This window comes from Drosophila mojavensis, unplaced genomic scaffold (assembly GCF_018153725.1).
Source record: "Drosophila mojavensis isolate 15081-1352.22 unplaced genomic scaffold, ASM1815372v1 contig_36, whole genome shotgun sequence".
In the NCBI taxonomy this organism is placed as follows: domain Eukaryota; kingdom Metazoa; phylum Arthropoda; class Insecta; order Diptera; family Drosophilidae; genus Drosophila; species Drosophila mojavensis.
In genome coordinates this window covers 23756637-23768982 of record NW_025318858.1, presented here as the reverse complement: position 1 = coordinate 23768982, position 12346 = coordinate 23756637, and the positions used below count along the sequence as shown (strand labels likewise).

At 43.6% G+C, this 12346-nt stretch overlaps 1 protein-coding gene and 1 long non-coding RNA gene across 4 annotated transcripts in view; one reads left to right on the top strand and one right to left on the bottom strand.

The window, feature by feature from the left end:
* LOC6577650 (protein O-mannosyl-transferase TMTC2) overlaps nt 1–10301 on the top strand; it is a 55033-nt gene extending 44732 nt beyond the window's left edge. Inside the window, exons 3-11 of one of the 2 annotated variants that reach the window (XM_015165779.3) lie at nt 559–645; nt 2432–2987; nt 3178–4360; nt 4436–4550; nt 8322–8407; nt 9023–9411; nt 9477–9561; nt 9627–9784; nt 9857–10301. In XM_015165779.3, the coding sequence (XP_015021265.1) occupies nt 559–645; nt 2432–2987; nt 3178–4360; nt 4436–4550; nt 8322–8407; nt 9023–9411; nt 9477–9561; nt 9627–9784; nt 9857–10030 (2833 nt within the window). In that variant the 3' untranslated portion in view covers nt 10031–10301. Of the gene's footprint in view, nt 1–558; nt 646–2431; nt 2988–3177; nt 4361–4435; nt 4551–8321; nt 8408–9022; nt 9412–9476; nt 9562–9626; nt 9785–9856 lie in introns of those variants that run through there. The other variant, XM_032728940.2, reaches the window with a different exon arrangement.
* The window catches only part of LOC122757153, a 138541-nt gene that overhangs the window by 104670 nt on the left and 21525 nt on the right, over nt 1–12346 (bottom strand). The window lies entirely within an intron of this gene.

Sequence of the window (12346 nt, the reverse complement as noted above, 5' to 3'; positions counted from 1 at the left end):
TGGCGCTTGAACTTGTTTGGCAATAAACCGTATAAAAGTCACTGTTAGTAATATGCTATATATATATATAGGATAAGGGATGTAGTTGCAGGAGTTCACAATTTAAACTTATATAATTTAAACTGATAGCAAATATCTGAAGCAAAGCGTATAACTTAAAAGAATTTAATATTATTCGCTTAGGAATTATTATAGGCATTTTTCCAAATCAGAATGGATGTAAGCTTATTCCAATTACTCCATTACTCAAAAAAATCTTCAAATAAATAAATCACATACTGATCTATTACAATTAAATCAATGATTTGCTTATGTATAGATATAATAATAAAATAATAATAGATATAAATATTTGTTAAAAGAGGCATTATTTAATTAGCATAAATATTATATATATATATTAATTTTTAATTAATTAGTTAACACAAATATATACATATATTGATATGCATATGTTTATGCTCAAGTATATTTAAGTACTCTCACTCTTTTTATACACTTCTCGCCACAACGTGCACTTTAATTAAAATACATCTGCTTCTCTCTCTTCCTTTGCAGCATGGACTACACCTCACTCGTGTGCTGCGGTCTGGCTTTCGTTTTATATTTGAACACGCTTAATGCGGGCTTTGTCTATGACGACAGGTAAGCGCAGTCAAATCAAGAGCGATTTTTAACCAATGCTTAAGCTTTGCTACCAAATTTATACATTTGAGATACAATCACAGATGTATATACACACACACGCACAAACGCTTTCTGTGACAACCTTTAATGTCAAAAAATAAAGTAAAAATGTTCGAAACTGGGGCAAGTTGCTGTGTGGCATGTGGCATGCTTGGTTACTGCATTGGCATTTCACTGGTACTTAAAATCGAATTTCAAGGCACACTCACACACACACACTCTCACACTTGCACACTCTCTTGTAGTATACTCCACTACATGGTTCACGCTGCGGCCGACAAGAAGGCGACTCCAGTCGACTTTGTGCGGCATTAGAGTGGCATTTGTTTATGTGAACCGCAACGGCAACGATGCTGACGCTGACGCTGACTCTGACGACGTCGACCTCATCGCTAATGCGCCCACTCTTAGGTCTCTAGCGTTCGACTGGCTTCCGCTGTTGGCGCTGTCACAAATACCTCACCAAAATCCCACATAGTCCGCCTGCTGTGCGTGCAAAATTGTCCAGGTGCAGAGCGAGCTGCCACCCGCCATCCTGCCACCCAGTCATGCAGCCCTTACAACCGGAGCCAATGATGTTGTCCTTTTTGGGGTAGCCCGATGACACACTGACAACAGCCAAGCCTTACAGTCACACACAACCCTCTCCCTCTCTCTTTTTATGTGTGTGTGTGTGGGTATGTGTTGGGATCTTGTGTCTGTCATTGGAGCTCAAAGTAAAAAGCGCAAAAAACTATACCAAAAGCTATGTCCTCAATCGCCAACCGCACAGCAAATTTGTCAATGAACTAGTTTTTTTTTTTTTTTTTTTTTTTTTTTGACTGTGGAGCTGGTAACTTTAATAGATTTAGAGACTCTCTGCATCTCTCTTTCTTTCTCACTCGCTTTCTCTTTATCTTTCTCTTATTAATTAACATACAGGTTTTCTGATTTTAGAATGTAATACGAATATGTAAAAATTAAATTGAATACGCGATTTCAGGGTATATTAGCTTTGTGAAAACGTAAGTAACATGCAGGAGACGTGGCAGAATCAATAGAGCTCATATATTCTCGATCTGGGCGATGCGTGGATTTGATTTTTCCTCGTCCCTCTAAGTGTCGATCAATCTCTGTGTGCGTTCGTCCGCCTGTTCGTCCATAAGAGAGCAGAATATAGAGCAGCTTCGTGAACCTCAATAAATGGACACTATTTCTTTATACTCTACGCAGTATGAGTTTATCATACTTTTCCTATATGTGAACTGACTTTAATTTTTAAGGGTTTTTAAATACCGTTAAAGTTAGACATTTCTATATTTTTCTAAGCTTCCGTGTAATCAATATAGAGACTTTCGAATTTCTGATAAAATTTATTTTTCACTTCTCCAAGATTTGTTAAAAAAAAAGAATTTTGCAAATTTTAGAGACATATGTTTTTATCAGTACATATAACTTTACGCCAAGAATTTTATAGAAAATACATTTATAGCAAAAGTTATTATAATTCCCATAGCCAAGTGTAAGTAGTATATAAATGATTTCCATCTTATATATCACTTATATCCCTTCTTCGCAAGGTTCAGTGTTTTTCTAGTTAAGCAGTCCCGACTATGTATCGCACCTTTAGTTAGTTTAAATTATTGTATACATTCCATGTGATTATTTTTGCACACTTTATGCACAACAATTTTCAATCTACTGCCACAAAAAAATCTCGTAAATTATTAAACACGTGCATTTTGTTGTTCTTTTTCCATTGCAGACGCGCAGTTCTGACTAATGCGGATGTCTCTGGTGGCTCCAGCTGGCAACGCAGCTTCGGCAATGACTTTTGGGGCACGCCTCTGACGGACAGCGGTTCGCACGGCTCCTGGCGACCGCTGACTGTGCTGAGCTTCCGCTTGAACTATATTCTGGCCGGCGGCTTTGCGCCCTGGGGCTTTCATTTGGGCAACAATTTGTTGCACTGTGTTGCCACCGCGCTGGTGGTGCGCGTGGCGCGCACACTGCTCGCCTCCTTCTGGGCGGTGCTGGCCACGGGCGCCCTATTCGCCGCCCATCCCATACACACCGAGGCGGTGGCTAGCGTGGTGGGACGCGCCGATGTGGCGGCCTGCGTTTGCTATCTGCTCACGTACCTCAGCTATTTGCGGCACATGCGTTGGCGCGAGTCGGCCGATCCACGCCAGTGGTTGGCGCTGGCCACCACGCTGCTATTCTCTATAGCGGCGCTGCTCTGCAAGGAGACGGCCATAACAGCGCTGCTCGTCTGTGCGGCATTCGATGTGATGCGCGGCCTAAGCGGACAGGTGGATAAGGTGAGTTAACGAAGAAACACTAAAAGTAACATTGATATATGAATTGACAAGTAAGACATTGCAGTCGGGGGTTACCGACTCTAGAATACTCATTCACGGTCGAAGTGCTGCCAGTTTTATTTTCTGATTTGCCATTTCTTCTATTCCATTTGTGCTTATATTCCATATCTTACCTCTCTCTCACTCACAGCAACGCCTGCGCTCGCTCTTCTTTGTGCTTTGTGCGCTCTGCTGCAGCGTTTACTACCGCCTGATCGTGGTGCCTGGACCACAGAGCGCCTTCTCGAGCGCCGACAATCCTATCGCACGCACCGCCTCCACCTGGACGCGTCTGCTGACCTTTCTACACCTGCCCGTTGTCAATTTGAAGCTGTTGCTGCTGCCACAGGTGCTCAGCTTCGATTGGGGCATGGATGCACTGCCACGCGTCACAACGTTGTGGGATCGACGCAATGCTCAGTCCGCCTGCCTCTATACCGTGCTGTTGGGCGTGGCTTGGCGTGGCTGCAAGGTGTTACTGCACAGCGGCGAGCTGGCCGATGTGGCCGGATCGAGCGGCAGCAGCTATCCACAATATCATATACAGAAGGTGGGACGCAAGTCACGCGCCAAGCGCAAGCGACTGGCCGCCAACAACAACAACAACAACAATAGCAACAGCAACAAGTACCAAGCCTTCGAGGCGGCCTATCATCAGGAGGCGCTGCCCTGCAGCGACTGCAACAACAACAACGGTGTCTATGTCTATGGCGATGCGACGCAGCAGCAGCAGCATCCGCATACTCATCCGCATCCGCAGCAACATGCAGCACATGCGCCGCATCAACTAGTGTCTTCCGCCGTCAGCCTCGCCCTACACAAGGCCTTCCGCGGCTCGCGCAGCAGCAGCAGCTGCAGCAACAGCACCACGGCCAGCAACAAGAGCAGCGGCAGCAGCAGCAGCAGCGCCAGCAACAGCTCCAACTTCAGCAGCAGCAGCAATAGCAGCTGCTGCAGCAACCGCTCCTGCCCCAACTCCTGCTCGGACTACATGCTCGGCGGCATGTCTGTGGCAGCGCGCAACTCATGCATCCTGCTCATGTCGTGCGCCTTCCTCACGCTCCCCTTTCTGCCAGCGAGCAATCTCTTCTTCTACGTGGGCTTTGTGGTCGCTGAGCGTCTGCTGTACCTGCCCAGCGTCGGCTTCTGTCTGCTCGTTGGCTATGGCGTCTCCAAGCTGCTGGATCGCGACTCTCGCACACGCCGCCTCCTCCTGCTCATCGGCTTGGGCATGCTGCTCGTTTCGTTCAGTGTGCGAACTGTGCGTCGCAACGCCGACTGGCGGGACGAGGAGAGTCTCTTTCGCAGCGCCATCACAGTCAATCCGCCAAAAGGTAAATGAGTCTTCTTACTTTTAAAAGTGATTTTTTTTTTCTCTAATCAAGCTCAATTTCAATCGCTAATTGCAGCGCTGGGCAATTTGGGCAGTGTGCTGAGCTCTCAGGCGCGCTACGAGGAGGCCAAGCAGGTGCTGCAGGAGGCCATACGCTATAGGCCCAACATGGCAGACGTTCACTTCAATTTGTGAGTATAGCAACCAGTTGAGCACTTTGCAGTCATTATGATAGCCATTCGGATAGATAATCTGAGTGAGTGCTGCTTGGTGGGCGTACTTTACACTGGCTAACAAATTCCGGGAACGCTGAAAGCTTTCGGACATGATAAATATTATAAGGGCATTGCAAGCATGAGTTAAAAATGATTTATCTTTAATCATCCTGAAGCTGAAGTCTACTATTATCTAGCAAGTTATTTATTTGTATTATTACTGATTTTGCTTGAAATTTAAGAAAATGGCAATTCGGAATTCCCTAATAATAAGAATAAAATGACCTCATTAAAAAATTAAATGAAGAAAATCACTTAAACTAAAATGTTATCCTTGGAAGATTTCCTAAATACTCTCGTAAAGTAAAAAGCCTGAAGAGAAAATAATCTCTCAGAAATAACCTTTCTAAACTCCCTCATCAGTTATTAGCATAGACAACTATATAAAGAGTTCTTTAATCCAGTAAAAATTTTCCCCTCTTTCCAATTTTCAACCTAATCCTTAAAGACCATTCAACTCTATACATAATCCAATCTATATACAGTCGAAGTTTGCCTTAGTCGACCACAGGGCTTAACTGTTGTTGGTTTCCAAAACTTTGTCAACTAGTGTTATTAACATAGAAGCTTGTCATTAGATGAGCTGATGTCCCGCATGACATGCGACACACATCGCTTTAGCACGCTTCAAGTGCTCCGATAAATGGCCGCCTGTTTTCGCTTTTTTTCCTACTATTTTTTGCTTTCAGTCCTGGCAGTCCTGGCAGCCATTTTCATTATCTGTGTCTGTTTTTGGCCTGCAGCTCCGCTGCGCATTTAGTGGGTAGCATTTTAGCTGCTCAAGTCTGGCTCCGCTGCAGCACAGTTGTAATGCAGCTGCCGAGCTGCTTCTGGCTCTGTCTCTGACTGGGAGGGCCCTTTCTCTGCCTGGGACTGGCGTGGGCGGGTGGAGTACAATGCCAAACAAGCTGTCAAATGAAGCCCATTTTGTTGTGCTCCGCGGGCTCGCCGGCAACCAAAAAGGGTATTACGCAGTCATGCTTAGGATGGGCGGCGGTAGGCGGGGCGATTGTGCCCTTTACTCTATTTTTTACGCCTTTTGCAGAACTATGCGCATTTCCATGCTGCTCACTTTTTCATAGCATACTTTTCCCGGTGCTCGACGCGACCCAACAAAAGTCCTTAGCATTCACACTCCAACCAGCCAGCCAGCTAGCTTGGTCTTTATGTCACTTTTATACCCAGAGCCGGATCGTCTACCCTCTACACGACTCCCATTCGTCTGTCAACGTCTGACAAAGTCTGTAAGCGTGCTGTTTTCTCTGTTGTCTATTCGCATTGCATTTTCACTCATTGCGCATATTTTGCAGCGATGCGATGCGACGCGACGAGATGGCAAAGAAAGAAGCCAACAGCGTCAGCAGCAGCGACAACAATAACTGCAGCAAGAACAACTACAACTACTAAAAGACTTTCCCAAACAAAAAACAACCAACAACAACAAGTGTTTTCAGCAGCTAAACAAGGCAGCAAGGCTTAAGTAGCCAGCAGCGCGACCCAAACATACTCTGTGCTTAACTGAAGCAATAAAGATGTATTAAGATTGTCTTTTGGTTTAATAATTGTTATTAATTTATTTTTTATTTTTATTTTATTATTTCTGTTATTATATTTATTTAATTTGAAAATTATATTGTTTTTGGCTGTCAACGTCTTTCAGAGATGCCTAGAAATGTTGCCTCTCAAATAGGTCTCAGCTGAAAAGCCTAGCATATTCCTTATACCTTTCCAGCACATATACAGAGTATTTATACTGTGGGTGAGTAACATAAAAAGAAATCGGACTGTACGCGGAGTTGTGCTTTGAATATTCAGTGCGTCATTTTGTATGCTCACTGCTCCGTTTTTGTTTTTGTTTCTTTTTTTCTGTGCTGCTGCAGGCGGAGTTGTGCCTTGTCGCATGCCAGATTATTGCATGTGATTTTGGCGGCTAAGCCGCACTCTTTCGCTTCCACTGCCGCCCACCCCCGACTCGCAGTCGCCTGTTATGCAGCTTAATGTCAAAGTACTCAAAAGTCAATGGTTCAAAATCGGGTCACATTGCTATGGCTGCTGTCATATCCTGGGCTCGCTCCTGTTGAGCCAAAGAATACGCAGGTATTAGCCTCTGGCGCCGAAACCCTTCAATGTCCAAAGAACATATAACAACAACAACAACGACGGCAATGTCAACAACAACCACAAACGTTACGCAGGAAACTACCGCGTGACATGTTTGCCCCACACTAATCGAAAATCAATGTTGTCAGCAACAGCAGGAGTTCATTCCCCGTGGAGTGCAAACGTTGGCGGGGGGTGGTGCGGCTTTCGGGGACGTATAGATGCTGCTTCCTGTTTCGCGCTCAAAGGATAAACAGCTGTTTGCACATACTATATTATTTACAGCGATCAAGCCATCTATACCAAATGCTAGCGGCATTCGCATTCGTTTGCTTGACTGATTACCGAACCCACACACCCACTCCGCCCGCCCCACATCAAGCAACCACAGCCATCTCTCCGAGCAGCCCAATCCCTCTCTCTCTCTCTCTCTCTCTCTCACACACACTCTCTCTCTCTCTGTTTTCATCTATTCAGCTAGCGAGACATCCTGACGATTGCAGCTGTAAAAATACAGCAAGTGATTTGACAAAATTCTTTCCATTACCTGTATTTGCCAGGCACAGAGAGAGTTTCATATGCATACATACATACTTATATATACACATACATGTTTACGTACTCAATGGCATCCGGTGTAACGCTTTGCGCAAGCAAACAGCGATACCTGAAATCAACGAATCGTATAATTTGATTTCTTATACCCCTTGCCAAACGTATTCTAATTTCGTTACGAACTGCGGCGCTGAGGCAGCCAATTTTAATATTGTATATTTGTAGAGAAATGTTTGCATGACATGACGTTTTATAGCAAAGATCAAAGAGTTCTCTATATTTACAGCTTCAACTCTGTTAAGGTTCTCTTACTGTGCAGCCTTGATCCTTCACTTAATCAAAGATCCAAGAGTTTTCTATCTTCACAATTTGGTCTCTCTGTCTTAATCCGAGATAAAAGAGTTTTCTATCTTTACATTTGCCTTGCGCCTAATTTATAGCCTTGATCCTTCGCTTAACCTACTTAAACTACTCAGAGTACTTACGCCTGGTCAAAACAAATGCAACTGCTTGACTTATTTCGCTTTATGCGCAGCTCGTTATCATTGTTGTTGCAGTTCCATTTCCCCATTTCAATGCCTCCTGCTCGCTCCTCCAATCAAGTTGCATTCATTTTCTTTGCCTATGAATGTGTCGGAGCTGTTGCATTCTTGTCCTTCAGGCATTAACTGCTTTACGGATCAAGCAACTAATTACATAAATCTGAGCAGTCTTAAGTAGTTCACGCTGCTCCAATTCCTCTCAGCCCCAGCTCCAGTAGTCTTAGCCCTCCCTCAACTCGTTGCGCCTTTCACTAGGAGTCGACTGTCAGATACTTGACGAGTTTCTGGGCGTGCCGTCAAGTGGTCGCCGCCGTTGGCAGCCGCAGGGCGCTCTAATTAGATCTCGAGATGGGCCAGAAGTACGCGACAAGTTCAGCTGGTGTCAATTATGCAATTGCAACGCTATTTCTATTGCTTTCTCTTTCGCTTTCGGTTTCGCTTTCCATTTCCATTTCTTATGCACTTTCTCTCTACCTCTTTTCCATTGCAGGGGCATTTTGCATCAGAATCAGCAGGACTACAAGTCAGCCGTTGAGTGTTTTCAGCGCGCCATCAAATTTCGGCCAAGCCTGGCAGGTGAGTACTTTAAATGAGCTAACGACTATGAGTACTTCAACTACTTCGAAATCTTCTGTGCATTAAAGAATATATAACACATTTTAATATACATATGTATATGTTTCTTTTAGTTAAAAATTTATAAACTTTCTTTTTTAAAGTTATCGCTACTTTTGGTCAATATATATAAAAAATATAGCAAAAAGAAAGCAGAACACATGTAAAATAAAAAATACAACAAAATTCAATTTAATAAAAATAAATAATTTTTTATATTGAATTTAAGAAATATGTATTTAATGAATAAAATTTTGTTAATGAACAAATTAGTATTTTATAATTTTTGCTTTTTTTTTTTAATTTATTGTTTTCTTTTTAGTGACAACTAAATCTAGTTTAACAAACTTGATTAATTAAATTAGGTTGCCGAACTTATATTTAAAACTTAAATTAATAAAATAACCTAATATTAAAAATTTGTTATTTATTTATTTTAATTCAATATTTAATCCAAAATTGTTTTAATTTACTATCAATATACTAGACAGACATACTAGAAATATTCTCATACATATATATCCAAAATATTTTCTCCATTTAAATACCCATTCTATATCCTCTCTCCCTTCACAGTGGCCTATCTGAACCTGGGCATATCATTCATTGCGCTGGGCAAGCGTCAGCAAGCCATCGAAATTCTGCAGCTGGGTGCCACGCTGGAAGGTGCAACGGTACGCGATCGCAGCGCACACGACCAGGCCAGAAGCTCGGCGTATCTGCAGCTGGGCGCACTCTATGTGGAGCAGGGCAAACTGCAGCGTGCATTGGCCACCTACCGCGAGGCGTTGTCCTCGCTGCCCGCACTCGTGCAGCAGCGCGAGGTGCTCTATCAGCGCATTGGTGACGTCTTTGGCCGGCTGCAGCAATGGGATGAGGCGGAGCGACATCATCGCGCCGCGCTCGAGCTGCAGCCCAACCAGGTGGCGGCACACCTCAGCTATGGCATAACACTCGCACGAAATGTATGTAGAAATTTGTTGTATTTCATTTTTGGCAAACTCACATTGCGGCTTTAATTTATCTGCAGAGCAGTCGCGCCTCGGAGGCGGAAATGTGGTTCAAGCGCGCACTGAAACTGGCACCGGAACAGGCCAGCGTTTATCACCATTATGGTGGGTGACCAAAATTTCTCGCCTAGCTATGAATGTCTAATGAATGCTCCTTTCCTCTGCTTTAGCTGAATTCCTGTCGCTGCAGTCGCGACATCAAGAGTCCGCCGTCTATCATCGACGTGCCGCGGAGCTGGCGCCTACGGACTATGCCCTGGTGGTGGCAGCTGCCACCTCGCTGCGCCTGCTCGATCGCAAGGTGGAGGCGGAGCTGTGGTATCGCAAGGTAAGCTTGAAATCACCAATTGAGCCGAAAGAGAAAATTAATAATGATAACACTGGATCTTCACACTTCCAGGCTGTGGCTCTACGGCCAAATGATGCCCACGCCCACACCAATTTGGGCGCCATTTTGCATCTGCTGGGGCGCACAAATCATGCGGCGGCTAGTTACAAGGCGGCTCTACGACTACAGCCCGGAGATGCCATTACGCTGGGCAATCTGGCCAAGCTGGGCGTGACGAATGTCTAGCCCCATCAATTGCATACCGTTAATTAGACAGATATACAAAGGAGAACAGAATGGAATTTAGAGAGGAAATCAATATTATTTTTATATAAGCGCAGGCCCGTTGCAGCCGCTAGATAACTCTACAGAATTTATACGATGGACTACGATACATATGTGTATGTATATCATTTAGCAGCAGGATCAGCATGTAAATAACCAAAACGCAGCGACCAAAGAAAGTCAAAAAAGTTAAAGAATTTAAGCAGAGAGCCGAACGAACAGAAGGAGACGACTTGCAGCAGCAACAGCAGTAGAGACAGAGAGAACAATAATTAAACTACCTAAATGTTAAGTAAAATTCGAAAGCGGAAGTGAATGCCGGCAACCGGATGCAGATGCTGTACAGTGAATATAGCCGTAGCGAACTATCAAAGCAAGTTGATCGAATTATCGATCATCGATCAAAATCAGTATGAATAACCGAAAGTAAATAATCTGAAGGCTAAATGTCGATATATCGAATCCAAGATTAAATCGATTACCATCACGTTATCGATCTTCCAATATCGACATATCGATAACGACATTTTGTCTACTTTATGTGCTTAATATGAATGTAAATTTATGTAAATATACAAAAACCAAAATACAACACAAAAATAAAGAAGAAGAAAATCCCAAAAACAGATATATTATAACGATTATTGATTATATATAAGTATATGTATGACTGTATATGGACTATGCCTAAACATTGTGGTGGCTTTTGGTCGAGCCGAGCGGCTCGCAATTTGTTTTTTGCGTTCTGTGTACATTTTAGTTAAGCGAAAACCAAATATAATTGTAAAAATTAAACAGAAATGATAAAGTGCATAATATGTATATGAAAATGAATATGAACAAGATGTGGAAAATACATATAATTAAAGAGAAAAACCTATTTGAAAAACATAAAACACAAAACTCTCTCATTTTCAATAGCAGCTCATTGTTTTTAAGCTGGCAACTTAGCTAACCGATAAGCAGTGCCTTGGGAGATGATATGCGCAACCAGCCAGCAAAGTGGGCACATTGAACCCATAATTGTGACCACTGTTGCCAAAGCACCACTTATCCAACCACCCGTGCCCACCCACCAACCCACTGCCAATGGAAATATTTTCAGTGCTTAACGGCTTAAAATACTTCGAGCTTCAAGCAGACCCCTCACCCCCAGAAACTCCAGCCAAGTACACACACAATCAGTGTCAAAATTTTTCGACCAAGGCCAAGACGAAAACGAAGGCGAAGGCGAAGACGTTGCTGCTGCAGTTGGAGCTGTTGGAGCTGCTGAAACTGTTGGTAGCATTCGAGTCTTAAGCCCAAGTCCAACCACAACAAGGAATAAAGCGTTTGTGTCTTATGCCAACTAAAGCGCCGGATTATGAATTACAATATACTTGACTGCCAGGACAACTGGCTGCTGCCAGGAGGACAATGTCTTCGAGTTGGACTGCCGCTGCAGTCATAATATTGCCACAGCTAATGCAGCCGGCTAAATGGCTGCTGATGCTGGATAGCCCAAGAGTATAGAGTAGAGTGAGCTGATGATGCTGCAAAGCGATAAAGGTGATGACTTTTGACATGCAAAGGCAAGGGCTGCGCTTCTGCAGTTGCCAGTAGCGCCAATTGGTTTGGCAGCTCAAGTGGCGGCTTGTTTGTTGCCGCCGCTGCTGCTGCTGATGCCACAGGCTCTGGCTACGTGCACAAGAGCAGCTAAATGAATGTATCAGTCAGTCCGCCGGACAGCCAGTCACTCAGTCAGTCACTCATAGCTGTGCGCTGTTTGCGCTGTCTGAAACGGTGTCATGGTACAGTATGCCACATCAACTGTTTTGACGGCGCCTAGCCAGCCAACCACTTTGTTGCAGCAGTAACAGCAGCCGCAGCAGCAGCAGCAGCAGCGGCTGAAGCAGCTAACGTTGAAGGAGCCACTAAATGTGCTCGCTAGTTGCCTGTCTGCCCGAGTGCTGCGCGCTAATTGCAGACGTCTGTCTGCCAGTCAAGATAACAGCCAACTAGTGTTGGCTATTGAGCTTTTTTGAAGCTAAACCGTTAAAGATTGCCTAAAGCATTTAGAAACTGAAGTATTGGTATAACAATTTGGCTTTAGACTGCCTCAGACTTATATTTATAGTGGATCGTAAATATATATTAAATTTAAAAAATTACGAATATCAATTATTCTAATAATGCAGCTACAATAATTTGTTAGTATACAATTGAAATGTATCGATGTGAGCTACAAAAGTAATCAAAACTATCGTTATAGTTAGTAATCGATATATTGGAATAATA